The sequence below is a fragment of the Rhododendron vialii genome, chromosome 6a (genome assembly GCF_030253575.1).
Source record: "Rhododendron vialii isolate Sample 1 chromosome 6a, ASM3025357v1".
NCBI classification, from domain to species: domain Eukaryota; kingdom Viridiplantae; phylum Streptophyta; class Magnoliopsida; order Ericales; family Ericaceae; genus Rhododendron; species Rhododendron vialii.
In genome coordinates, this window is record NC_080562.1 from 10,806,183 (window position 1) to 10,833,934 (window position 27,752).

Here is a 27,752-nt window from a genome sequence, read left to right on the forward strand (position 1 = left end):
GAGCTTAAGCCCAAAAAAACAAGAGCGTTAAACGGATTTAGGCAAAACCGACTCTCTCGTCTCTTCTGCTCTGTATGTGTACCCAAAAAGAGAGAGAAAGGAGCTACGAGATACCACCCCAGACAGAGATCAGATAACAGTAGCGATAACCGATCGACTGATCGAGCTTTAGGGTTTCCATCGCTTCTCTCTCCTTCTGAAGCTTCAGCAATGGAGTCTGTCGGCTTTCACGACGGCAACATCACCGACTTGATCGATAAGCGAACTCTCCACGTCCGCCACGTATGTCGTCCCCCTCGAATACAATTTCAATTCTTTAATAAATTCGTCAGCTTCACTGTTTTTGTTTTTTAATTATGCATCAAATGGAGCTACACTGCGTTTCCTTTTTTTTTTTTCTGATTAAAATGAATAGGGAATTGAACTTTGGTTGGGAAATTTCACCATTCATAGTTGATCAAGTTTATCTAAAGAAGCAGCTTGAAACTAGAATTTTACACCAGATGAATTGGAGACAATAGTTGTTTCACTGTGGTGGTGTTTATTTTTTATTTTTTTATTATAATAAAAATAACTATCAATGAAGGAAGCACGGTAATCATGGTAATGTGCACATAAATTGAATTGGGTCGAATTGGGTCTCTAGGCCTACCCTCTCTTTTGCCATTCGGTTTTGATTTGGGAGCATGGTTCCGCAGCAAAATAGGTACGGGGCCACTGTTTCAGTGGAATTTTGAGAGCAGTCACTTTGTGTATATTGTCAAAGATTAGGTCTGTCTCTCCTCTCCCGCCCATACCCCCGATGATTGGGGACTACATGGGTTTTGTTGTTGTTATTTTTGTATAATAAAAAAATAACTCAGGTGGCCGGGTTAGTTTACGCGCACCTCGACTAATCCTGGGGACAAATCCCACCGCCCATTTGCGGGGTCCCACTTAAAGCCATAGCGGACTGGCCCTAAAGGAAACAAAGCTTTTTGTTGCTGTAGTTGTTCATTTTTGAATTTTTCATTAATGTACACATAGTCTACTTCAATCAGATATGCTGCCTACTTCTGTATTGTTTACAGCGCCTTCTGTATTTTTTTTTCTTTCCTTTTTCTCTGCGTTAGAATGTTATTTTATTTTTTGCTTTCTGTAACCAATGCCTGATCATTGTGCAGGACATTAGGCCCAGTTTAGAAATGCACTCTTCGTTGATACAAAGGCTTTCCCAGGAAAGAGAATTGGAGGTTTGTGATGACGTGCTTGAATAATTTTGATTAAGTTTGTTATGGTTACCTGTTGCATCTGTTGTACTGTCCTTGTTTTATTTGCATTATCTGCATTTCTGGTCTTTGTTTATTGATGTGATCACATGATGTTTTGATTATGTCAAAATTTAGATTGGAAAAGTCCCCTTTGAAGTGAACTTGGGAGACTTAAGTTTACCTTGTAGCTTATCTTAGAGTGCGGTGGGAGTCCAGGACTCCAAGCTACATGAAGAATTACGGCAAAACTATTGCATAGAATTGAAGAGGAAAAAAAGTTCCCTTGGGCTATCGTGTTTTGTACAACTCCTACTTCTGTTGTTTTCATTTTGTTTTGTTTTGTTTTGTTTTTTTTTTCTGGATGAGTAGTAGAATATGTTCTATAAGTGGGCATTGAGAGAATGCCCCCTTGTACAAAAATATAGACCGAAACCAAAAGACCTTGTACATCATCCGTTTGCATCAAAAAGCTCTATGAAGTCTATTAGATTGTTAACCACCAACTCATCTAAAAGCTTAAGGTGTTAGAGAGAGTGACAACTTTATTATTTATATTCTCAACACACCCCCTCACGTGTAGTCAGACTCTCCTCCATAAGCAGGCTAAACACGTGTAAATTTTAATCATTAGGTAGGCGGTGAGTTTCAAATCTAGGATCTATTGCCTGCTCTGATACCACATTAGATTATTAACCACCAACTCATCTAAAAGCTTAAGCTGTTAGAGAGGGGCAACTTTATTATTTATATTCTCAACAAAGTCTAAAAATTGGTCAAGAGAGAGGTTACCCTCTCTTGACTCCTGTCTAAGGAACATAGAATTAATCTAAATTATATATAGAGGGCTCTCACGCTAAATGAGCCAAATCAAGTGCAAAGGAGTCGCAAATCCATCGCATTTTCTGGAATCACTTGTTGCATACCCACTCAAGACAAAACCGAAGTCTAAAGCTCCAAGTTGCCGAGTAATGCAAAACAAGGTGTGGCACTTCATATTTTTATTTATTTGGCATGAAACACCATTTGAATGTTAAAAGTCTTGAAGCATCCAACCTCCAAAAAAGGACATTGTCCCTTGATACAGTTCGCCGAATGGTATAGATTCTGATTCTATGGAGATGTCATCCACCTCCCCAACCCTGAATCTCCCTTTGGAGTCTAATGACTAACACAACTTCTCCCGATGTCTATGTGCATAGTCAACCCAGTCACTTGCTATAGTGCCTCTCTCTAAGTATCTATTGCCACTTGTGATACCTCTATCTATTAACAAAGGGTTGTCCAATGCTCAAGGCTCTTACTATTGCAGGATCTGGGGAAGGGTTGGATGCACGCAGCCTTATCTCGCAAACGAAGAGGCTGTTTCCGTTGTAGTGTCTATTAATTAGCAATTGTAAATAGTTCTTTGAGCTTTTCCCCTCTATACTAAACTTCCAACCAAAACCTTACCCCTTTGGCCATCCCCCACCACAATTTTATAACATGACATAGTGCTCCCAATCTTTCTTAATTCCCTAAACAATTGCACCAAATTAGTCATGGTTTACCTCTTGCAACATCTATCACACTTATTAACCTTCCGCCCCTATCTTTCCCTCTTAAGTGAATCTCCATTAGTACTCACCGTATGGATCCGTGTTGAACTACTTCTGGATTTAATCCCCAAACCGCCTTCTCTAATGATGTCACACTGTCTCCTAATCCGCCAAATGATACTTGAACTCTTCCCACCCATCCTCGTGCCACTTATGTAGGGATGACGAAGTGGGACAGGAAATAAGTTGGTAGGCTTGATAAAGTAATTTTTTTTTATCGAACTAAGTCGTCTCTTTTTATAAAATTAGTGCCTCTTCCAACATGACAACTTCTTTTGGATCTCTCTTCTATGGAATACTATCATGGCCTAAATAGCTGAGCAATATAAATAGATAAATACAAGAGAAGGTCTCAATTTGTAAGTAGAGTAGAAATGTAGCCTGCTTCTCCCATAGGCACATCAAGAAAATGTTCCTCTTGGTCTTATAAATAAGAATCTACCAATTCATAGTGCATGGACTTACGATCCTGAGAGCAAGCAGCACAACGTGAAGCGACCCTTAAAAAAGTTGTATATCCACCACTTTCAGTAAAAGAGTAAAACTCTTGCAGAGGTTTTCTCCATAACCTTTCTTCAGGGAATCTCACCACGTTGCTCTGTCCTCCTGCATGCCAAGGCTGCATCTGTGGCAGCAACGACCAACTCTTATCCTTAACTCGGTCCAAATACTTTTTCAACACCGGGCCATCAACTCTAGGAAAAAGCAAAGAAAACCCATCCTCACGCATGTTTAAACAAGTAAGAAGCAGAGAAACTATTGATGAAGTCGATTTGTACTTGTTTGCGACCGCTTAAACGCATTGTGCTGGAAACATTGACCATCACTCCACTAGCAATACAAGCCATCCCTCAATTCCAAATTCGGTGCAATGTTCTGACATTGCTCGAGAACAATTCAAAAACCTCTCTTACAAAGCTTGTCTTCAATTTTCCATCTACACTTTGAAGCAGCAGTTAGATTTCTTTTTGTTCTTGGATGAAGAGAGGCAATTTTAATTGCATGATTCATGATCGATTTTGGAGGAGGAAAGTATTTAGAATAGGAAATTACCCATAGGAGAGAGAGAGAGAGAGAGAGAGAGAGAGAGAGAGAGAGAGAGAGAGAGAGAGAGAGAGAGAGGGGCAATTTCAAGTGCATGATTCATGATCGATTTTGGAGGAGGGAAGTATTTAGAGTAGGAAATTACCCAGTCGGGGAGAGAGATTGATTTTAGGGACAGGTTATGCTTGCAGAAGGGGAATAACTGTGATTGGAGAAGGAAATTAAGGAAAAGATAAGGAAAAGAGAGAAATGTGGGAATAGAGAAGATATGGAGAGGAGAAGTGGTGAGAGAGAGAGAGAGAGAGTCACTTGGAGAAGGAAACATTGAATTTATAGTGGGTAATTTGCAGAGTAATCAAGCGGCAAGATTTGGCCCCATTGAATTTTCAATTTGAAATTTTGGAGCCACAATTTTTGGAGAAGTACCTTTCAATTGTACATCAAAATTTTTCTCTTAAAAGTTGAAATTCCCAAAAGTGTCAAACTTTGCGGGATGGAGGGAGTATAATCTCAAAACCAATTGGCTATGAGTGGAGAGGTCGCCCAAACTCATATACTACTTTTGGATGTGATAATTAACTAATGCGGGACAAGCTCTAACACATACCCATAGTGCGACCCCTAACTTGCACGTGGAGAGATAAACAAAGGATCCATAGCATTGGGATCATAATGACACATGGTGTACTTATGGCACAAATAATGGGGCAATCAATTAAAAGAGTCTCGTCTAAAAGCTTCCGCCTGATAAACATTCGACTCAAAACCCATTAGCTTTGAGTGGAGAGGCCGCCCAGGCTCATATACTAGTTTTGGAGGTGATAATTAACCAACGTGGGACAAGTTTCTTACAATTTCCTTACTGCAGCTCTTCCATAAGAAATTGATTTGAGTTTATCTAGCCTTCGAACCATTAAAGAGGAAAAGTAACATTTGGTATAAGATAATAGGAAGTTTAGACTATGTGTCTTTTAAAAGGGATGTGTTTTCCTCCATTTGAAAGCTATTGCTTTTTTCACCTAATCAATCTACTTTCCGAATGTTTTACAACACTATGTTACCTAGCCACTGCACTAAAGGAATGTCAAAGCAGGTGGCTAGGTCTGAAGACCCACAACCCTCCAATTTAAAAAATTCCCATTTTCGTACACTCATTTTAATCCTAAGGTAGATATTGCCTCAAAACACAAAAACACGTGTGAGATACGTTGCCTGGCTTTTGGCAACAGACCGCTCTGTCAAAAGGTGGCAAGTAGTCAGCAGATATGGATTCAGCACCTAGTTGACCAACCTCAAGCATCTGGCTTCTAAGTATACCACCATAAACTGCCATTTTAACCGATCTACTCATTGTCTCCAATATAATTGTATAAAGCAGGGTAATCAAAGGGTGGTCTTGTTGTATACTCCCTGAACTTAAGAGGAAATGCTAGATATCCATCTACTAAAACAAGGAAGCGAACAATAGAGATCCAGAATTTAGTCAAAGAGTAGCATTTGCCAATCATAGCGGTGCCATTTTCTCCAAACCAATTCGGAGAAAATCACATACACAACATGTACTCTCCATGTATTGGGCTGGATATCGGGTCATCCATTTAGACTGTCTGAATGGGCCCAGCCTCGGGAAGGCCAAGCGGCTTGACGGTCAACGCCCATTGGTGACCAAACAAGTCGCCTAGCTCGGAGCTTTGTGGGCGTGCCGAGGCGTTGGGTTGTATCTTGGAAGATCACGTATAGAAGGGTCAGCGACACATCAGAGCCAAGTTTGTTCGGTTCGGCCACTTGGCACCATTCTTGGGTTTGGCCACATGCCGCCTGACAGCGTGGCATTCGACGTTCGTCATGCATGAGATCAAACCAAGAAGTGGTAATTTGTGACATCATGGAAGACACGAGCTCGGCACGAGCTATCTTGGAGGGTAAGGCAAGTAACTCCGTATATGAGGTATAGTACTAAACCCTAGAGAGGTACGCTATCCTTGCTTATTCTAGCTCTATGCTTACCTTCCTCGAACTGGGACTTACTTTGCCATCAAAGTGCGCCTACCGGTCATCTCCGGCAGACTAGGCACTAACATGGTTCCCTATTTTGAAGAGCTAGGTTGGGAAGAAGGAGCTCAGTCCAAATCTAATTCAAGAGATGCAAGAGAGGAGATCCAACTGGAACACCACCCCACCCTCCATATGCAACTTTTATACACACCTGGGACCAACACTACACAACCTCATAAGGATGTGACTTTGTCCCATGGAAGGATTTTGATAATAGGAAATAAACCCAGTGAGGTACCTGTGCTTATAACTTCTCGGTGTGACTTCTTCCTTTCATTGCGTTTGCATGTAACTTATATGACGATCTTTTAGACTGCTGGGGAAGAAGAGAAACCTATGTTTTGGAAAGGACGGCCAACACATCGTTGTTACACATGTGGTTCTAACTTTGTGAACCCTTCTATATGTCAAGGGAACACGTCATTTGGTATTCCATATTTTAGGAATCTAAATTGCATTTGTAGAGGAATTCCTACTCTGAGAAATTGTTAATCTACATATGTTGAGATACTGCTTGACGATTTCCTAGTCCTAAATTAATGGGTTGCCCCAAGCATAGGACGGAGACCGACGTAGCACAATATCTGGTAAGTCTGGAGTCGAATCCACAGAGACGGTGATGTGTGTTCCTCAAAAACTCGGGTTATTACTATTAAAAACGGGCTCTTAAGTAGCCACTCGTTGTTTTATGCGGAGATTAATTAAAACCTAGAAATTGATTGTACTTTTCAAATAATTAAAAGAAGGTACGGTCGTAGGGTTCATAGCATTCGCAACCAAGTCAGACTTATCTGCTCCATTTGGTGTTCTTAAAAACGTTCGACTTTAGAGAGAAAAAGATACCCCAAAAGATGCGAACCTTAATGGTCGCCGTTTACCCATGCGCAGCGGGGAATGAGTTTTGGACCCTCATTCCCCCGTTCACATGAGCTCCGACAATGCCTGAATTCGTCTAACAAATGTTCTTTAATAACCTAAAATTGCTTTTGCATTACTTCCTCCGTCCCAGTTTGTTTGTCTATTTTCGACATACGTGCCCTTTAAAAAATTGTCTATATATCACAATCTATAATGTTTTATATAATTTCGAAAACGTTATATTATAGAACTAATTGAGATCTATCAAACAAGATTCATATTGCATATAAAAATCATTATAGATTGAAACATATAGACAATTTTGTTGAAGGTCCTAAATAGTGAAAAGAGACAAACTAATCGGGACGGAGGGAGTATTATTCCAAAATAGAAGCAGAATGTGTCCGACTTGGTTACGGTGTGCTAATCACCCTACGACCCTACCTTTACGACTACTCACTCAACATCAAATAAAAAACGAAAGAAACCCTAAATTGAAACATGCTTCTAAGTAAGTAATAAACAAAGGATATTAACTAATCAAGTACCAACGAACAACTTTAATGAAGAACGGAAATTAATACGAATTACCGGCGCGCGAGTAATTAAACAAAGCGTCAAAAACTTAAAGAAAAAGAGCTTTGAAGAAAACTACATAAGTCTAAAGTTGCAAAAATGCTGTTCAAACCTCATAATCATGCAAATATAAAACTCCATTGAAATAATAGTAAAAGATTAATAAACCCCGAAGCCTTCGTTTCCGATGTGATACGCTTTCTCGTTCTTTGTTTCTTTGGGTTCCAGCCGTCCTTGTGTACTGCGTGATTTTCCCCTTAATAAAATAAAACCCTATTCCTCTGCTGCCTGGGTAAACCGTGGGCCACATTAGCTGCCTATTCCAATATTGGCTTAGGCCTCATTTTTTGACTTGGCCCCACCAGTTAATCAAATACATAAGCATTAGGCCCACCCAATTGAATTGCAAATTCAATAGTCTTGCCCGTGGATTAATTAAGTTCAGTGCTAAACTCTTGACCCATATTGACCTTCAAATGGACCAACTTCAAACACCGTTTAATATTCTAACTTTGCGCTTTTTGTATCAAACCCTCCAACTACCTACAACACAAAAATTAAGCATTAAATCCCGTATAATAATATAATGGGACTTAACAAAGATAAATTAGGGGGCGCTAATGTGAACATTTGCGCGCCTATCAGATAATCTTGGAAATATTTAATGCTAATGATTCTACCTTTCTTGTATCTGGATGCATGGGATAAGTACCAGTAATATTTACCTCCTTGTAACACAAATTGACATGGTTTTAATTTGAAGCCACTCTTTGCGCAAGGTACCTCCTTGGCTTGTTCTGCTTGCATTTGGAAAAATTCATTATGCAACCGTGGTTTCGTATTGTGACCTTTTTGCATGAGTTTTCTGTTTACAACTATCCAATAGAATTGACACATTTCCCTTGTGCTAGTGATTAATTTTGCGTCGCTGAACGAGAAATTAAACTGTCATTAGTGATGATCAATTTCTTTAATATGATCAATATCTTTGTCTTTTGTCTATGTTCATATTAGGTGTTTATAGCTGCACACAGTTAAAAAGCTATGACTTACGGTTTACAGGGGCATGTGGGTTGTGTAAATGCTGTGGCTTGGAACTCAAAAGGCTCACTCTTGATATCTGGATCTGATGATACTAGGGTATTATTCTTCCTTACTAGTAGTTTAGTGATCTTATTTTAGTGTTGGGCAATCTGTGTGTATAGAATGATTAGAGCTGATAATTTGAGGGTTTTTGTGGGGATATTATGCATTGTTAAAGAAGTATCAATGAAATATCAGTAGAAAGCATAGATATCGTGAATTGAGGTTGCCTACCAAATAGTGAATCGTAAATTTACATCATCGTGTTTAATTTAGTAGGAAAAGTATACTTTGTGGGTTCCGAATCTAAAGTTTTTTTTATACATATATAAAAAGGTAAGATCTATATCAATGGAAATGTTGTTTTGGATGAATAGTCATGTGGTCCGATAGATAAGATACTCAGCTTCTTCGCCAAGAGATTGGGTGCAAGCCTCATTTGTATGTATTATCCTATAGCAACTATGCTACAATTCTGTTAAAGCATCCAACTCCAAACCAATTGGCAAAGAGTGGAGAGGCCGCCCAGGCTTATATACTAGTATTGGAGGAGATAATTAACCAATGTGGGACAAATCCCAACACTCCCCCGCACGTGCGACCCCTGACTCGCACGTGGAGAGGTAAACAAAGGATCCGGAACACACGGACCACAATGAAAGAAAGTGCAACTATGGCACAGACAAAGGGGAAAAGCCTCCGAAATTCTAGCTTTGATACCATGTTAAAGCATCCAACTCCAAACCAATTGGCAAAGAGTGGAGAGGCCGCCCAGGCTTATATACTAGTATTGGAGGAGATAATTAACCAATGTGGGACAAATCCCAACACTCCCCCGCACGTGCGACCCCTGACTCGCACGTGGAGAGGTAAACAAAGGATCCGGAACACACGGACCACAATGAAAGAAAGTGCAACTATGGCACAGACAAAGGGGAAAAGCCTCCGAAATTCTAGCTTTGATACCATGTTAAAGCATCCAACTCCAAACCAATTGGCAAAGAGTGGAGAGGCTGCCCAAGCTCATATACTAGTTTTGGAGGAGATATTTAACCGATGTGGGACAAATCCCAATACTCCCCCACACGTGCGACCCCTGACTCGCACGTGGAGAGGTCAACAAAGGATTCGGAACACACGAATCACAATGAAATAAAGTGCAACTATGGCACAAACAAAGGGGAAAAGCCTCCGAAACTCTAGCTTTGATACCATGTTAAAGCATCCAACTCCAAACCAATTGGCAAAGAGTGGAGAGGCCGCCCAGGCTTATATACTAGTATTGGAGGAGATAATTAACCAATGTGGGACAAATCCCAACAAATTCTAACACTTCATATCATACATTTACATGAAAGAAGTTAACATGTCTCAATTCCCAAGGAAGGATAACACAAATCCTTTATGACTGAAGTAATAGAAAAGTCACGCCTAAGGGATTCAAGTACCCAAATCTTTCACTTGAGGTTCAAAATATTCCTTTTGTGTAACCACTTGGTTGTCTCTTACAGAACAAGAATGATATATGTATGTGTGTATATATATATACACCAAGCTTCTATTAAGGGCGCCCTTAACTTGTTAAGGACTTCTCTTTCCCGATCAAATTTTGATGATTTGAATCGTTCAATGTGTGTAGAACGTGATTTTAAGCGTACACGCTAGAAATTGGCAAAAAATATGACCGGGAAGGGTTTGATCCGAATCTTAGTTGCAGGGAGCTCCTAAATTGGTGCCACTCCCACCTTGGGAGCCCGTTTTTGCGCTCCCAACTAAGGAGCTTGACGGGAGCCTAATCCCATTAAGATGGGAGCTCGGTCGTTACAAAGATGGGAGTTTTTGTATGATCTTTGCATAGAAAAACAGGGATTTATTACTTGGCTTTATTAATTGGTCTTTGATGAACTCATATATCTAGCCCAAGTCATGATATCTTGAAAAGAAAATCATACTATATTGTAACACTAGCCCATTTCTTACACTTATGGAGGACTTGACCCGTATTTTTACTTCCAAAAATGATTGTACTTTTAAATTGTATACTCTATGCTACATTATTTTCATAATATACGTACACGCTCCCAACCTTGGGAGCTTCTACATTCTCTCGCTTCCACGCTCCCGCCCCCGCTTCCACTCCTGCACCCGCTCCCGCTTCGTGCAACTAAGATCCGAATAGGTTTTCATAAAAATGCATTTATAGCGTTTTTATGAAAAACTACTCGGATCAAGTCCTTCCCGGTCATATTTTTTGCCGATTTCTTGCGTGTACTTTTAAAATCACGTTTTAAACATATTGAATGGTTCAGATCATCAAAATTTGATCAGGAACAATGTCAAACTCATGAGGTCCTTAACAAGTTAAGGGCGCCCTTAGTAGAAGGGAACTGTACATATAATGTTTCAAATGAGGACCTCTTAAAATGCGGACTCACCTTTTCCGATCGAATTTCGATGATCCGAGCCACTCAATATGTTCAGAATGTGATTTTAAGGGTACGCGCGAGAAATCGGCAAAAAAAAATGACCGGGAAGGGCTTGATTTGAGCAGTTTTTTATTGAACCATTCAATAAAAACCGCAAAATATTCCATTTTTGACATGCCAAAGATAAACAATCATTGAACAAATGCTCAAGGGAATTGATTTCCGCACTCCCCTTTTTACAATTCACGCTCTTTTTTTTTTTTTTGTTTGTCTTTATTCACTTGAATTTACTATCTTGCCCTTTATTCAATACATTTCTTCACACATCCAAGGATAATATTGTAAATTCATGTTGATAAAAACAAAAAAGGGAGTGTGAATGGCTAAAGGGAGAGTGTGGAAATCATTTTCCATGCTCAATTTGTGAATCTCCACATCATGATTTCCAATATCGAGAAACAAAGACTAAATGTTACAAAACAACCCATGATTCCTCAAAACCCATGTGATGATCGTCACTTATATATGATGAATGTACCCAAAATCATGGACAATCTGTCAATTGTCAGTACTGGGTAGCTATTTACATTTTTCAACAATTGACTTTGAAGCATGCCGGATCAGTTTGAAGCAATTAAAGTAAGGCTGACAAACGATTTTGTTGAAATTTTCAAAATAGACATGATTTCTCTCCCCCATCAAATTCTCCCTCACTGGGCAACCACGATTATATCCCTAGAATTATGAAAATAGGTTGTGAAGGAGGGGAGATTTAGGCAAAACAATTTTGGCAATGGTCGATGCAATGGTTGATGAGGTGGTTATGATATGGTGAGTGGGTGGTGAGTGGGTTGTGATGGCGGTCATGAGAAGTGGTAGGGTCAGGGTGTGTCAGAGAGAATCTGTTTTGCCAAGAAGAGAAGGGCTCAGTGGTGGGATTCAAGAAAGAAGAAAGAGGTGGCGGAGGGCCTGGAAGGTTCAGTGGCGGAGGGCGTCGTGCCGGTCAATCTTGTAAGGGAGAGATAAGAAGAAGAAATGGATAAGGATGCGCATAGTTATTAAATGCGATAGGTGCACTAAGAGCCCAAAGGCCTATTGGGGCCAGGGCAAGTACGAGCCTTATTATTCGAATGCCATCTTGTTATCTATGTGCGATAGGCGCACTAAGGGGCCAAAGGCCTATTGGGGCCAAGGCAAGTACGAGCCTTATTATTTGAAGGCCATCTAGTCAGTGTTCTAAATGGCGGCCGCTGAGGCGCTTGGAGGTGCCTTGCCGCCACGCCAATACCCCTTGGCGTTTGATTTGGCACCCAGGGAGGTTTGGCGGTGTTTGGCGGCCGCCTTGGCGGTCTTGGCGGCGTCTTTGGAGGCCTTTGGCGGCCTAAAAATGTATAGTATTAAACTAATGGAGATCAAGTTTTGGAAGGGTATGGAGGAGAAGAGTTAAAGGAAGGAGATGAACTTTGAACTTGGCATTAGGGATCTCCGATCTCGTTTATTTCTACTTATTGTCTTATTCAACTTATTTGCTAGTTGCTACTACTTAATTTCATTTGGGTTTGTACATTAAACTTTGCATTATGGTTATGTAGAACTTTGAACTTGCATTATGGATATATAGAATATAGTTTGATTGGATAATGGTTTGTTAAAAAAAAAAAAAAAACGCCGAATTGCTTGGTGCTGCCTAGGCGGCTTGGCGCTTGGAGGTTGGTCTCCGCCCTACTAGCGCCAAGCGCCATTTAGAACATTGCATCTAGTCCAGCATAGATAACAATATTATATTTGCAAAGATTCGTAGTTTACTTTAGGAAAACTTATTAGCACATGGAAATTAACTTCCTGTTTATGAACACCGATAATAAAGAGCAAGTATATAGTCCAAGGATACGTAGGCCATTTAATAGAACACCTGATGCACGATAACATCTATACGAGTAAAAGTCACACCCTTGTTACCAATACAAGTGACAATTTGCAAAGAAAAAGAATCCAAAGAAAGCTGACCCAAAAGACAAAAAAGTAAACTTGGTGGTAGAGGCTTTGATAAAAAAGATAAAGGAGTATACCTGATCCACCAACTGAAAAATTGCCCTTCAAGCAGGATTGGCAATCGGTTGAGTCTTGTGACTACTAGAGACTTCAATTGAGCTTGTGGATTGCACCAAAAAAATTTTAACATTTTTTTTTGCTTTTAGGGTTAGTATTTTAACTCTTTCTCTACTTTTTAAGGCTACCTGAAAGAGGAGCGTGCGTATGGTGGGTTTCTTACACATTGCCTTGCCCCACCCTCTGTAACGCACACAACCTGAGCCTCTTTGAACCTCGGGTGGTGCATACCTAGGAATGCCTTTAACAATTATCCAGGTACTGTGGGTGCCTAGCGGCAGTGGGGAGCAGTGATGTTGGGGAGGGAGTGATGAAAATGGTGCTTAGTGGGGAGAGAGCATATGAATATGTTCTTTGAAGTGGGCGTGCCATGTTGGTCAGTGTTTTCTATGCTGAAACAGGAGGTTGAGGAGTTTTCCAGTGGATTAGGATGCTTAAGGAGACTGATGGTACTATCAGATAAAAAGAAAAAAGGTAGGGAGAGAGCCCCTACAATGGGATAAATTTTGAGAGGGTAAGTTCCTGTGCGGTAGGCCTATACATTTTATGAAAAATAAATGGTGTTTCAGCCAGTCAATTGGCAATATGAAAAAGATGTAACAATTCTTCTCCATTATGATGGTGCTTGGTGGGAGAGAGAGAGAGAGAGAGCATATGAAGATGTTTGTTGAGGTGGGTGAATCATGGTGGTGAGTGGTTTCTGTGCTACAATAGGATGTTGAGGAGTGTTCCACTGTGCTGGGATGCGTAGGGAGACTATGATGGTGATAATTTTTGAGGATAAGTTCCTGTGTGGTAAGCCTTACATGGTTGAAAACTTAAGTGACGTGTCAACGAATCAAGTGGCAGTGCATAAAAATGTAAAAAATCTTCTCTGTTAATTGCATCCAGCCGATGTTACGGGAGAAGTTAGTGTCATTTCAGCAACCATACAAATTCTTGTAGTGTTAGAAACCTCAGGGGAGGTCAATGATAATTTATGAAAAAAAATATTAGTTGATTGTCGTACTATGTACACGAGGTGTTTTTGGTAGAAAGAAGATATTAATGTATGAGTATTTACCTCTGTGTATCATCACTTTTTTTTTTTTGGCAATGGCAACAAAGTCTTGCAATTTGTGTCTTCTACTCTTCTTGCAACTTATGAATGTTTTTGTTTGCTACAGGTCAACATTTATAGCTATTCAAGCCGAAAGCTTTTGCACTCTATTGAGACTGGGCATTCGGCCAACATATTCTGTACAAAATTTGTTCCTGAAACTTCTGATGAATTAGTGGTCTCTGGTGCTGGTGATGCTGAAGTAATGTTGTGATGGGTGAACATTCATGGTCAGCACACACTTGTTTTCGTTCTCCACTTAATGCTCTTTTATTCTTTCCACTTTCCAGGTTCGACTTTTTAATCTGTCTCGTCTAAGGGGTAAAGGACCTGATGAATCTGATATTAGTCCGTCAGCAGTATTTCAGTGCCATAGTAGAAGAGTGAAAAAATTAGCTGTAAGAACTCGTACTGCCATTGTGGGCTATTGCCGTAACAAAGCTTCAGTGTTGACATTACATTCCTGTTTTTGCTTCTGGCTCACTCTTTTTGGTGACTTAAATAACTGTTGCAGGTGGAAGTAGGAAATCCTAATGTTGTTTGGAGTGCAAGTGAAGATGGGACTTTGAGGCAGCATGATTTTCGGGAGGCTTCATCTTGCCCTCCAGCTGGATCGGCTCATCAAGAATGTCGCAATGTTTTAGTGAGTGCTGGATTTTGTTTGCTCTGTAAATTCTCACTCTTTGTTTGTCCTACCTCCTCTCTAACTCTTTGTTTGTCCTACCTCCTCTCTAACTCTTAACTTATGCAACTGGATGGTATAAATAACTGTATCAGTTCAACTAATAAACTTACCCCTTTCATACATTGATAATATATTTCCCTGCTGCAGTAAAATCTTTGTTGCTGCATATTTAATTGGACACACAGATCTTCCTTGCTTCCCTAGTCTACTGTTTTTTGCAAACTTTTTTGAATGATATTCAAGAAAAGAATATTTTAGAAAAATTCATAGAACTAACACCTTGGATCCCCTTTCCTTCCTACACCGTGCTAGTAAGATATTTAATATGGTTATTCAAACAATATTTGGTCTTACAGTTTTAGTACTTGATTGCAGCTTGATTTGCGATGTGGAGCGAAGAGGTCATTAGCTGATCCTCCTAAGCAGCCGCTGGCTCTGAAATCTTGTGATATAAGTTCTGTTAGGCCTCATTTGCTTCTTGTCGGTGGGAGGTATTGGTTCCCTCTTTTATGTGTCTGGATCCTCTCCTCGGAAATGCCCTCCCTGAATCGAAGTATTGGTTCCCTACATTTGGTACTCATGATCTAAAACCGTTATTTTTGTAGGGTCATTGAGTAGATTGTCCCCGAGTAAAACAAAGTTTTAGATTTCGGTAGCTGCAATCTATTACAGCAGTTTCAAAGAAATGGATGGCTAGTATGATGCATAGGATGAACTATAAGATAACTGCAAGATAACTGCATTGCTACTTCTTTAAACATGTGAAGGGGCCACAACAAAATGAACGATTCAGCTCATGAATAAAGAATGTAGGTGGATCCACAATTGAGCTCCAGGAGGTTATTTTAAAGGAGAGGATTCAAACTCTTTTTTGCTGGTGGATTTTTTGTTTGCATACTTATCTGTTTATTCTGATCACTCATTGCGAATGCTTGCAGTGATGCTTTTGCTCGTTTATATGATAGACGGATGCTGCCACCGCTCTCATCTTGTCGGAAGAAGCTATCACCACCTTCTTGTGTTAACTATTTCTGCCCGATGCATCTTTCTGATCGTGTTAGTCTGTTCTTTCTTGTTCCTTGATTAATTTATGAGTTTTGTTGCTTGAAAATGTTACACTCACATGCATTCAAATCTGGAATTCTATGTTTTAGAGAGAGATTCCCAATTATACGGATTCAGTTAGCAAAACTTTCAAAACTACAGTCGTTGATTACAAAAATCGTTCAAGTAGATGTCTGAACGTAAATTTATGGAGTATTATTTACTCCAGATACTAGGTGACAGTTACATCAGGACTCCCCCTCTTAAAGGAACTTGCCCTCATATTTGGGCAGCAGGGAAACCCCAAGAATCAACTGCAAAATAGGGCACAAGCTTCTTCAAAGTGAAGATGTTAGAGATGCTCATATAGGGAGGCAGCTAGACCATGTATGCTGTCATTAATATTGCACGAAATTTCACAATGACCCACTTTTCTAGCATCCAATTCCATGTGGGGACAATGGGGCTATCTTTCTGCGGTCTTTTATTTGACATTAGTCTTCCCAAATTGTGCCCTCACTTCAGCATGAACATGTGCACCAGCAGTGATGCTTCAACCAAATGGCTTCTCAACCCTTTTGCTTCATTGGACAAGCAAGAAGTAATCAGCGTTCTTCTAACTGAAATTAGTCATGTAAGACTGAGCTGCTAAGCTGGAACTGGCTACCCGAGCTGAGTGTGCAAGACCAGAGCTGTTCCATGTTGCCAGTGGCACCTCTAACTGATGCCTTTGACCAAGAATCAATTTGTTGGAAATAAAAAAGTCACTGCGCCAGGTCACTCTTCAAAAGTCAGCCATATCTTCCTTCAGCCTTGGAGTGCCCCTTCTTTGAGATTGGTAAAAGATCAGAAGCCACCATGCTAGAAGGCCGGGTACCATAACCACCTCAATAGAAGAACTATTAATGGTCCTATTAGGGGAAGAATTATGAGAAAATTAAGGCGTAGAAGAGTTCCAACTTGAACCTTAGGGCAATCGCCAACTAAACATCTCAAGAAATTTAAAGCCTTTGGTTCCTCGGTTTGACCATCTGGTTGTGGATGAGAAGTAATATGAAATTGCAAATCAGTCCCAATGTGCTTCCAGAAAGTTCTTAAAAAATTCTCAATTCGACACTACATATAGAATCTCCATGAAGCTACTTTGTGGAAAAAATGAATTGCATTATTGGTAGTATTCACTATCTTCCGCTTGGTATAGAATGTGCCATCTTCCAGAAATGATCCACCACAACCATGATTGAGTCACTCTTCCTTTGTGTAGAATTGTAGATGCAACAACCCCAACAGAAAAACCAGACTTAATGGATTTCATGGACCATTCGGCATGGTTGCAGGCACGTGTTACCCCACTTGTTGTTCCTCTCTTCAACAAATTTATCACATTCTCTCATTTTTGCCCGCATCCTTGGTCATCCTAGGCCAGTAATATCACTTTGGCGCAACTTAAGGTGTTTTATCCTTGCTGAAATGTCCCAATTTGTGAAATTTAGCCAGCAGTTACTCCCTTAAAGAGCAACTGGGAACTCGTTATTCTAGCCTCTTGAAGAGGAAACCATCCTTCAACATGTAACTAAGATGGGCAGCCCTTTGTCCCCTCTACAGAGCTCGGAGATATTGCTAAAATAGGGATGAACTGTCTAACTCAGCAAAGCCAACTACTTGAGTCTTAATTTCCAACAAGAAATTGACCCATCACCCGTCTATAGGCTAATATTTGAAGTACCCCAACTTGTCTCTCAAAGGAAATGTAGGTATTGCAAATTAGCCATTTAGCTCGTATTTTGTATAAATATTGCTGGCAATTAAGGTACTTGGGAGCTTCAAGATTGGTGTGATATCTTTGTAGGCTAAGTAGTTTCATTGGTTGATTCCTAGATTGCATAAAATCTGTTAAAGAATCCAAACAAAACCAATTGGTAATGAGTGGAGGCCGCCCAATGTGGTTCAAGCTCTAATACTACCTTGCATGTGCGACCCCTGACTTGCACGTGGAGAAATAAACAAAGGATCCATAACATAAGACCACAACGAACAATGAAACAAGGTGCGCTTAGGCACAAACAACCGGGTAATCAATCGAGAGAGCCTTTGGCATAGCTCTAATGCTATGTTAAAGCATCTAACTCAAAACCAATCGGCAATGAGTGGAGAGGCCGCCCAGGCTCATATGCTATGCTAGTTTTGGAGGTTATCATTAACCAATGTGGGACAAGATCTAACAAAATCTACAATAAAACAATATTAAAAGACCAATAAAGATTAATCTTCTGTCCACGCCGCATGTAGGTGCGGGTGATCTGGGCCTTGTGCGATCTCCATCATCTTGACTTAAAGCACCATCGTTTCCTTTACCGGAAGCATCACATTGAAGCTCAGAGAGTCTGAAAGTCTTGTCTAAATCAGGTAGTGCTGAATTGGATAGGCTTAATTTTCAAGGATTGAAGCTATCATCGACCTATTGGATCCATTCAAGGGTCTTTTGTTTGAGGCAATTGGTTAGAGGGGCTGGAATGCTACTAAAATTTGAACAAACCACCAGTAGAAGTAGCAAACAAGGAAATTCCTTATTGGATTCTAGAAGTAGGTCAATCCGCAATGGCCTTGACATTGTCTTCATGCAGGAGGACCCCTTTTCAAAGCTAAACATAGCCTAAGAACACCACTTTACCAACAGCATATAAATACGTGGAAGTGTTTGTCTCGATACTAATATATGAGAAAGATGTTTTCTACTGTGGTAGATTCGTTGCTTTTCAAACCTGTACAACAGTCTAATATTGTAAGTTAGAAGCGGGGAGAAAAGGTTAAAAATTAGAAGCTTGAGAGGTCATTTGACATCCATGGAGTACCCTTTGTTTGTGCCATTTTAACCTTATTGTTAGGTGAAAGCAAGACATATGTATGCATGTACATGTCTTGACTTTCTTCATGAGAAAATAAATCATGAAAACAACTGAATGTTTACATAGACTTAAGGTCCTTTTGGTCCTTTTTGTTCTTATAATGGTTGCATATATTTGTCTCATCAGCAATTATTTCAGCACTTATCAGCAACATTAAGGTGTTTCTGTGATGTTGTCTGAAATAGTCACCATCTAGGAAATTAGATATATTGAAAAGAACGAAACCAAATCAGCGCTATAGCTGTTCTGACTCTCTCTCTCTCTCTGTGTGCCCAGGGTCGTTCTAGCTTGCACCTGACTCATGTTACTTTTAGCCCAAATGGAGAAGAGGTTCTTCTTAGTTATAGTGGAGAACATGTTTATCTAATGGATGTAGGTATGTATTTTGACACCCCACCTCCCTCCTTTTGACTGCTACTGTTGTGGTTTCCATTCTGTAGCCTTTGTATCTGCTGTGTTTATTTGTTTAGTATTTACTAAATGCCTTATATTTTCTTGTTTCTTATCTTCGTGAGGTATTCAAACTGCTTACTTTTTGTTCTCTTTTGAGAACTATGCAAACTAGTTACTGTTAGCGTAATAAAGAACTTGCCTTCTTGTACTTTGTGATCAGTTTTACTTCTTTTTATCGAAGTCCTAAACGTACAATGTATGAGCTGACGTATTGTGTTATATTTGCAGCTGGTGGCAGTGCCATGCAATATACGCCTGCTGATGCTTCGAAACTCATGACCTTTACTCCACTACTAAATGGAGTAGAACTGCAGTCATCAAAAACTGGTGTCTTACGAAATGGTTTCCCTTTAAAAAGCAATTTCTCTGCCACGGTGAATATTTTCCTCATTTAATCATCTCCATATGTCTTGGTTTATTGTTTGTCCTTCAAGTAAATTGGATGCTATCTACTGGTTACTTGTATATAACTTGGGAGTCTAATGTTGTTTCTACAGCTTGACAAGTGCAGAAAATTGGTTCAAATTGCGGAAAAATCGTTATTAGAGAATACGGATTATTATTATGGAATTGAGGCTTGCAATGACGTTTTGGATTGTCATGGTCGTGAGATTGGACCTATGCTAATGCATGAGTGTCTATGTATCCGTGCAGCCTTGTTACTCAAGGTTTATTATGAACTGTTTTGTTTTCTGTGTTTGAATCTCAGTTATAGTGGTGTTGCTACTGGATATGTTTAATCTGTTATCTTTTTCAGCGGAAGTGGAAGAATGACGCTTTTATGGCTCTAAGAGATTGCCACCGAGCTAGGAGGATTAATGCTTCTTCATTTAGGCCACTTCATATACAGTCTGAAGCTTTATTCCAGGTAGGTTCGATTTGTTATGATAGCAAACTAGCAGACTTGATTCAGAGCGCAATTACCAAAATTACTTACTCATGGCCTAGGAACTCATCCTGAGCTGGAAGCAACCTATCACTTTCTATGTGTACCCATATCTTGTTATGGCTACTTATGTTATAATTGATTTCGTTCAGTAACCATGTCTAGGGTTAGGTTCTTTAAATTGGGAAGACCTCGGAGACGTGGAAGGGGCAACAGAGTGCCGTAAGATGGAGAATTTGGACCAACAGTTGGTTGGTTGTGCACTTGTGCGTACATGTCATATTAACATTTCCCTGCTTATGCTCTAACTGCTAAATCACATGTAGACTGGTCTAAACCTTCACTTGGCGTATCGAATAGATGCATTGTGTTGCTTGAGGCTTGATACCATCAACCAGTTGATTTTCTTTTGAGCCTATCAACTTCAAACAATAGTCGATTTCTACCATAGCACTGTATTTTTGGCTTTACTTCTTGGATTCTTCCCATGAGTTTCTGGTCCATTTCTCAATTATGCTGTTTTTTTTTAAATTGTATAGCTGTCCAAGCCTTCTCTATGCGTAAACTGACATGTCCTAGGTGCTTTTGACGGTAAACTTCAGCTCCTGATTGGCGATTTCCTTCCTTTCTGGCAGCTAGGGAAACATAAAGAAGCTTTAGAATATGCTATGGCTGCTCATTCAATGGCACCATCAGATTCTGAAGTTGCAGAAACTTTGGAGCACATAAAAAAGCATCTCGCTGCAGGTTTGTCGCTATGTTGTTGCATATCGGCTATGGGTAGATACACTTCATTTTTATTTGTGTACATATTATGTAGGTATACTTCATTTTTCTTTTTTGGTGTGTATGTGGGTAGGGTTGGGGGTTGGCGAGAGAGAGAGAGAGGTGCTTTCTTTGGATATTTTCTTCGCATTCTTTAAATCTTTTTTTGGTTAATCAGAAATCATATAGTGGAATGGGCAATGATAAGTTGCATCACTTTAGCATGGACACTGTAATCCTAGTAAATTCTTCTCTTCTCTCTCATTTTGACAATACATTGCATGGTTGCACTGATAGCTGAAGATGAAAAAAATAGTAAAGCAAATGATGGAGCACCTAAGTCTGAACCACGAGCTGGAAGAGCGTTATCATTGAGTGACATACTCTACCGGTCAGAGGCTAATAGTGATGCTTCACAAGATGGTCCGAGGTCTGATAGAGAAGATTCTGATTATGAAGAAGAACTGGAGTTGGATTTTGAAACATCAGGATCAGGTGATGAAGGGCGTGACGTTGAAGCCAATGTTCTTCATGGAAGTTTGAATTTAAGAATCCACAGAAGAGGTGATTCTGCTATGGAGACTGGTCGTGCAAATGGCTCTTGTAAATCGCCTACATCATCTCAAAATGACAAAACAACTTATCTGGTATTGTTATTTTGAACACGGTAGTCAGGTTTTCCCTCGTGATGATTGCTACAGTCCTTTATCTCTAGTTTTGAATTCTAAAAAGAAAAGAAATGCATTGTCAACATTCTGGGTTGGTTGTAGAACTGCTATTACTTGTAAAAGAATAAATATGAGTGAATTTACCTTGATTCAATCTCAGGTTCTGGGGAAAACACTCATTTTCTCTCATCTTTCTCTTTGGTTTTTGTTTTTTTTTTTCTTCAAATGTTTTAGTTGATTATGCAAGCTTTTAGTTGACATTTGATTCTTGGTACTTATAAATTTGCGGAAAGCAGGGTTTTTTCTTTTGATGCTACATATCCTTTTGTTCGGAATCAATTGTAAAGTTCAGTGAAAGTGATACAAATCGTTGTGAGAAATTTGATCTCAATCCAAGCTTTTTGACAAAAATGGAAAACTACTAGAAGCTTGCAATGGATTGCTAGACACATAGTTATGTTTATTATGAGATAATTCTCGGTAAATCCGTAATGCATCACTTGCTTATTTTGTCAATGAGAGATGTTATTTGTCATTTGGGCTGCCCACCCCACCCAAACCAAATGCATTCTGTCCATCTTTTCTTTGTTAATATGTAATGTTTTATTTGGTTTTATAAGAATATTGCTGTGCAACTAACTTTGTGTTTGTGTTCATACATGCAGCCTGAGGCTGCAATAGACATGAAGCAGAGATATGTTGGCCACTGTAATGTGGGGACTGACATAAAACAAGCTAGTTTCCTTGGCCAAAGAGGTAATAACTTGAAAGTTGTGATTATTTTTTATTTGTAAAAGGCATTGGAGGAGGGTTGTTGATTATGTAGCTTAACAGACATGTAAAAGTACCCTGTCAAATCTCTAAATTGAAAACATTTGTGGTTTTCCAGATGTCACATGAACAGGATGAGATTTGATAACATGGTTGACATGTATTCATATTTACTTATTGCAGGTGAATATGTTGCTAGTGGAAGCGATGATGGAAAATGGTTTATTTGGGAAAAGAAAACTGGTAGACTAATAAAGATTCTTGTTGGTGATGACGCTGGTACTAACCTTTTTCTTTTTTCCCTCCATTTGTATGGATACTTCTGTTATTGGCTAGTTATTTGTGTCAACATTGTCATGTATTTCTCTGTGCAGTGCCATCTGTTGGATACATTCCTATTCAAGTTCTTTATTTGCTTTATATAGTCTTACTCTTACGTACTTCTTTCTGTAGTTGTTAACTGTGTGCAGTGCCATCCAGTTGATTGTGTTGTAGCTACCAGTGGTATTGATAATACAATAAAAGTACGTATGATGGTTTTTTTTTGCTGAGAAGCTTTCGAGGGTAATTTAGTAATTAATGACTGTTAATTGTTCCAGATTTGGTCTCCAACTTCTCCAGTCTCATCAATTATGGCTGCTGGAGCTGCTGGACCAGAGACTAATAATGTGGTGGACGTGATGGAGAGCAATCAACGAACACTATGCCGTAATCGTGAGATGATCTTGTAAGCTACTGAAGTAGTTAATTCCCTGCATGTATCCTGTCATGATATTGGTTTTCGTTTTGCTAATGTCACTGAGTCTGCACAAATTATCAGTACGATTTTTAGGTCTTTCTCATGCGTGCTACACTTCTGTCGGATAATTTGCAAAGCATGCAGACAGAGAAACAGTTCATTTCATCAGGGCCCATGTGCAGTTGTGAACTTCCGAAGTTTTGAATCCAACCAAAAAGCTTAAGCTATAGGTGGAGAGATCCCTCATGCTCATTCCATACCCAAGCAATGTGGGATTATAGTGTCTAACATTCTACGCAACCGCTTTTTAAGTCAGTCATGTATAGCCTCTTTTTGAGTCTATCATTGTACAACCTTTTTATTGAGTCTGATATCTTGAGTTGTTTCACCTATACTTATTTATTCTTTTAATATCTGATGGAATGGGCCAACCCTGATACCATTTAAAAACTCTGGATCCAACCCAAAAATTTAAGCTATTAGGTGGAGAGGTTCTTGTGCATAGTAAGTGGTCATCCATTCCCTACGCTAGCAATTAGCTGGCATGCTAACACCCATTATTTTTGTACTTCATCCTTGCACCCTATTCAGTATTTCCCCTCTCCTTGCTGCCAATACATACTGCTGTTGATTTGGTTGGTGACTGACACGCAAAACCATCTAAATTCATGGTCATAGATGTTCCACATCCGTCTTCCCAAACTTCGTGCAAGTTTGCTTGTCTCTAGTTATTTCTGTATTCTTGACTCCATCTTCTAAATATTTATGGTTCATTGTTTTATGCATGTCATTTCATCATTGCCAAATGTTTTGCTTAATTAGAATTTGCCTGGTCTTGAAGTTGTATGACACTTCCTATTTGAATTAAATGAGTGCTTTGGTTACACCATCTGGTTGGAGGCACTCTTTGATTTATTCGTACATGGTCAAACTGTGGGCAAAATCTCATTTAGAAGTTTTTGCTTGATGAATTGAGCAATTATCAAGTGAGGCATCTTTCCTGTAGACTTCTACTTCTACTTGATCAAGATGACTTGCAAAGAGAACAACAACGTTATGACTAAACTACCCTTAAAATTAATATTAAATGACAAGTGCCCTAAATCCCTAATTGAGGGCATCGAGAGTTTGTGATGGAGGAAACGAAACCGAGCAGGGGTATGTGTCTTTGTGAAGAAGTCGGCTAACTGAAGAGAGGAGACAAAAGGTGGAGCAGTACTCAAATGAAGATGATGGCGAACAAAGTGACAATCAATTTCAATATGCTTGTACTCATGAAAAATCGAATTATTGGCAATCTGAATAGTTCTCTTATTATCACAATAAAGAGGTGTAGGGGAAGAGAGTAACATCCATATCCGATAAAGGCCAGTGGAGCCAAACCACTTCAGCAGTCACACGGGCCATAGCACAATACTCAACCTCTGCAGTAGAACAAGCAATAACAGATTGCTTAAATGAGAGAATTACCAAGAAAGAAACAAAATCCAGAGGTAGACTTGCGATCAGAAATACCACCAACCCAATCAGCATCCGCATGAGCCCTTAGAGTCCAGTCCAAAGTAGAAGAGACAAATAAACATGGGAACATGGTCCCATGAACATACCGTAAGATACGAAGCAATGCAGCTCAATGCATAGTCCGAGGGGCACAAACAAACTGACTAATAACATGCACGGCATAGGCAATATCTGGCCGAGTGACAGTGAGATAGACAAGACAACTAACAAGCTCGTGATAGTCGGTAGGATCATCCATCTGAAGCAGAGAACTTAACATGTAGCTCAATAGGATTATCAACAGTTTTGTCATCAGTGAGTTGAGCATGATGAAGAAAGTCAATCGCATACTTAGTTGAGTTATACTCAATACCTGCATGTTGAGTTATACTGTTAGAGAATAGCATCCACCTCACCACCTTGAGACCTAGTGCCTGGCCAATTGATAGGCGGATATAGCGGGGCTTAAAGTCCGTCCAAAACATTGACCTCTTGGGGGCAGTTCACTAGTCTACATGTTTTGTTTTCTTTGGGGGTGTTTGGATGGGCCATTTTTACATTTTCCAATTCTAATTTTTGGGTTTTGGGTGTTTGGCAAGAAGAGGAAAAATGGGTTTTGAGGAAAATGAGTTTTGGGTTTTGATGTTTCTAAAATAAAACCGAGAATGAGGGAAGAGGAGCTTTTTGAATTGTCATTTTCCCATTTTGGAATTCTGGCATGCCAAAAAGACCATCCTATCCTCTCCCTTTTGGAATAATCTCCACTTTGCCCTTGAAAATATCAATGTTACCTGTCCAATTTCGGAAGTACATTTAAAAAAAATGTACTTTATACACCAGTGATTTCAGTTCATGCACTAGTCCAATTCGGAAGTACATTTTAAAAAAATTAATTAAAAAATTATTTATATATATTATACACCATTATTAATAACCGGGGGCAACATAGTAAAAAATCAATCCATAATTCATTTTTATTCCATATCTTCCAAACACTACTCCTACTGCAAAATGCATTCTGCACATATCATCCAAACACTCTACCAAATACAAAATACATTCTGATCATAATCCCAAAAGTCAAAAAGGCAAAAAGTGAAAAATGAAAAGCCAAAAAGTTGCCTCCCAAACACCCCTTATATGGTGGTAACGTACGCATGGTATGCGACGTATGACTACTCAAAGTAGTGCGATATGTTATTACTGCACTGCTAAGTGGAGCCTGAGGCTCACTGCAAATCCATAATCGAAGGAACATGCCCCACATTGCTGGTGTAAAAATGAGATATATTGTCTAAAGTTTTAATGCATGTTGCCTGCCTTACGCCCATTTTTGAATTCTTGATGAGGCTACTTCTATCTGATTTCTGCATGATTTAACAGTAATGATATGTTCATAATGCTGTTTGCAGGCCCTTTGAACTTTTGGAGCGGTTCCGGATGCATGAGTTTTCTGAAGGAACCCTACATCCATTTGAATGCGCACAAAGTTAATTCAGTCCCAATACAGGTAAATATCTAGCTGATTACAAACACATTTGTCTGTTATATTACTTTTATCTTAAGCACAATATCTTCTTCCTTTTTAACCTCTGGAGACCATCTTAGGGACTGACATTCTTCCCCTGACCAGGAGTTTCCCTCTAGGTTTGGGTTCCAATCCAATCCCAAATAAGTAATTTTCTCATCACTTGCTATCTCCAGTTTTTTTGCCTTACTTTTGGCTTAGCATTTGCAAGTTATATCACATAATATACAGTTTGAGGACTTGGTTATATGGCACAAGCCGTTATTTGGAGTTGGGCCAATTGGTCGTTGTAGGAGCGATTACAACCTCTGGTCTGGTTGTTGAAGGGGAATTCTTCTGGTCAAATAGACATGAAAACTTTGTCATTCTTTTCCAACACTTTTTGAAAGTTAACGCTTAGTTGTTTGGAGTTTTTATCCCGTGAAAGTTTGGGCAATAGAAAATGTTGGTTTTTTTTACTTTGCCTTCGCACGCCCCTTCTCCGAATTTCGACCATCAAGATAGGAGCCTTTCTGTCTGTAGAATGAAAATTAAACCGGAAAAACCAAACTGGCCGAAAAACCCAGGGAAAAAAAATGGTTTGGTTTTGTTTGTTTTATAACAATTCCCATTCGTTCCAGTTTTGTGTTCCTGAAAGTATCTGATTTAGGTTTGGTTTTGGTTTTGGTTTTGGTTTTTGTGATGAATAACTGAGGGTACTTTGTAGTAGCTTATAGATTATGTCATTCCTCTGTGTGAATATTTCTGAAATCGGATTGATCCTTCTTTGCACTGTTGCAGCTGCTCATCTCGAGCTTAAAAACGGTGTCGTACATAGGTGGAATAACCAGGCATACCTGCTGAAGTCGGTGTAAAGTTGGGGATGTGTGTATATCGACTGTGTAAAAGCTGCTTTGGGTCTACAATAAATTGCAAGGTTTCTATTTGTTTAGTTTTTTGGTTTCTTCTTCATCATCATCATCATCTTCTATTTCTTCCATAAATTTCTTTTGTTAAATAAATTGGAGTTCAATAAAGTACTTAGTCCACCGGCATAGTGTTTGGTAGAAAATTAGTAATCCTATTGCTATAGAAAATGTCAATTTTGTTTTGTTCTGTAAAATTTGCAAATATTGTGTTCTTGTTATTCTCGTGTAAATCCTTTATAGTTGTGACTTTTTTCCCGATAGGCAATCCTTTGGCTTTTCGTCAATATTTACAGAAAGGTTATTGCCAATATTGTCCCGAAGGGGGTGGATTTTCAGTTGTACAAGGTACGTAGGTGAATGCCCCTGTAGTCCATTCTGGTAAAACCTCAGGTGAAATGTCAACTAATGATGCTCTTTTCAGTAAGATCTTATTTAAAGTGCCCAGAGATCAAATCAATACTGTAACACCCATTGGTGGGGGTCTTAAGTTCTCCGGATTGATATACCGTACGACTCAAAACGTGACTTCTCTCCTAATTATCTTTGCTACCCGGGAAGCTCCTCTGCTCTGACCTCCTAACTGGCTTGTGCGAATTCTTATATTTATAGAGCATACAAAGTTTCATCCTAGAATGAGCACATTCTCGTGAAGCAAGTGTTTGATTTTCTAAACCCTAATGTTGAAGTCAAAGGCTTCTAGATACCCGAAATATGAAATTCTAATTGTTTCAAGAACAAGAAACTTTAATGACTTGTATGTTCCAATGGTGTTTTATGCTGACATTGTACCTTAGAGAATTTGGA

General features: G+C 39.4%; 1 protein-coding gene, 1 long non-coding RNA gene and 1 pseudogene across 4 annotated transcripts; all 3 read left to right on the forward strand.

Annotated features, from left to right (window-relative positions):
* On the forward strand, positions 1-27,244 carry LOC131331395 (protein ALTERED SEED GERMINATION 2). 3 transcript variants are annotated; one of them, XR_009201373.1, is made up of 21 exons: positions 2-282; positions 1,164-1,232; positions 8,441-8,518; positions 14,163-14,297; positions 14,386-14,493; positions 14,610-14,738; positions 15,156-15,271; positions 15,719-15,836; positions 19,007-19,106; positions 19,412-19,557; positions 19,681-19,851; positions 19,941-20,051; positions 20,705-20,816; positions 21,132-21,481; positions 22,168-22,258; positions 22,457-22,552; positions 22,727-22,797; positions 22,873-23,000; positions 25,925-26,022; positions 26,821-26,956; positions 27,210-27,244. XR_009201373.1 is itself a non-coding variant. In XM_058365318.1 (20 exons), exons 1-19 carry the CDS (start codon positions 211-213, stop codon positions 26,004-26,006), a joined length of 2,283 nt encoding a protein of 760 aa, XP_058221301.1. In that variant the 5' UTR covers positions 1-210; the 3' UTR covers positions 26,007-26,022; positions 26,146-26,182. The 3 variants fall into 3 exon arrangements, 2 of the variants coding, with proteins under 2 accessions (XP_058221301.1, XP_058221300.1); XM_058365318.1 differs by lacking the exons at positions 26,821-26,956; positions 27,210-27,244 and adding an exon at positions 26,146-26,182 and having other exon boundaries at positions 1-282; XM_058365317.1 differs by lacking the exon at positions 27,210-27,244 and having other exon boundaries at positions 26,821-27,166.
* Positions 579-705, forward strand: LOC131331653 (small nucleolar RNA snoR100; annotated as a pseudogene).
* On the forward strand, positions 10,174-13,589 carry LOC131331396 (uncharacterized). Its single transcript, XR_009201374.1, has 2 exons — positions 10,174-12,120; positions 12,653-13,589. It is a non-coding gene; the product is annotated as an uncharacterized LOC131331396 (long non-coding RNA).
* Positions 27,245-27,752: the final 508 nt, after the last annotated feature.

What these genes read in the sequence shown, in the direction of transcription:
- LOC131331395 (XM_058365318.1), top strand. Translation starts at nt 211, where the DNA reads ATGGAGTCTGTCGGCTTTCACGACGGCAACATCACCGACTTGATCGAT. An exon ending in CTGGATCTGATGATACTAGG is followed by an intron (nt 8,519 to 14,162) that starts GTATTATTCTTC and finishes TGTTTGCTACAG; the next exon opens with GTCAACATTTATAGCTATTC. An exon ending in ATGACAAAACAACTTATCTG is followed by an intron (nt 21,482 to 22,167) that starts GTATTGTTATTT and finishes TCATACATGCAG; the next exon opens with CCTGAGGCTGCAATAGACAT.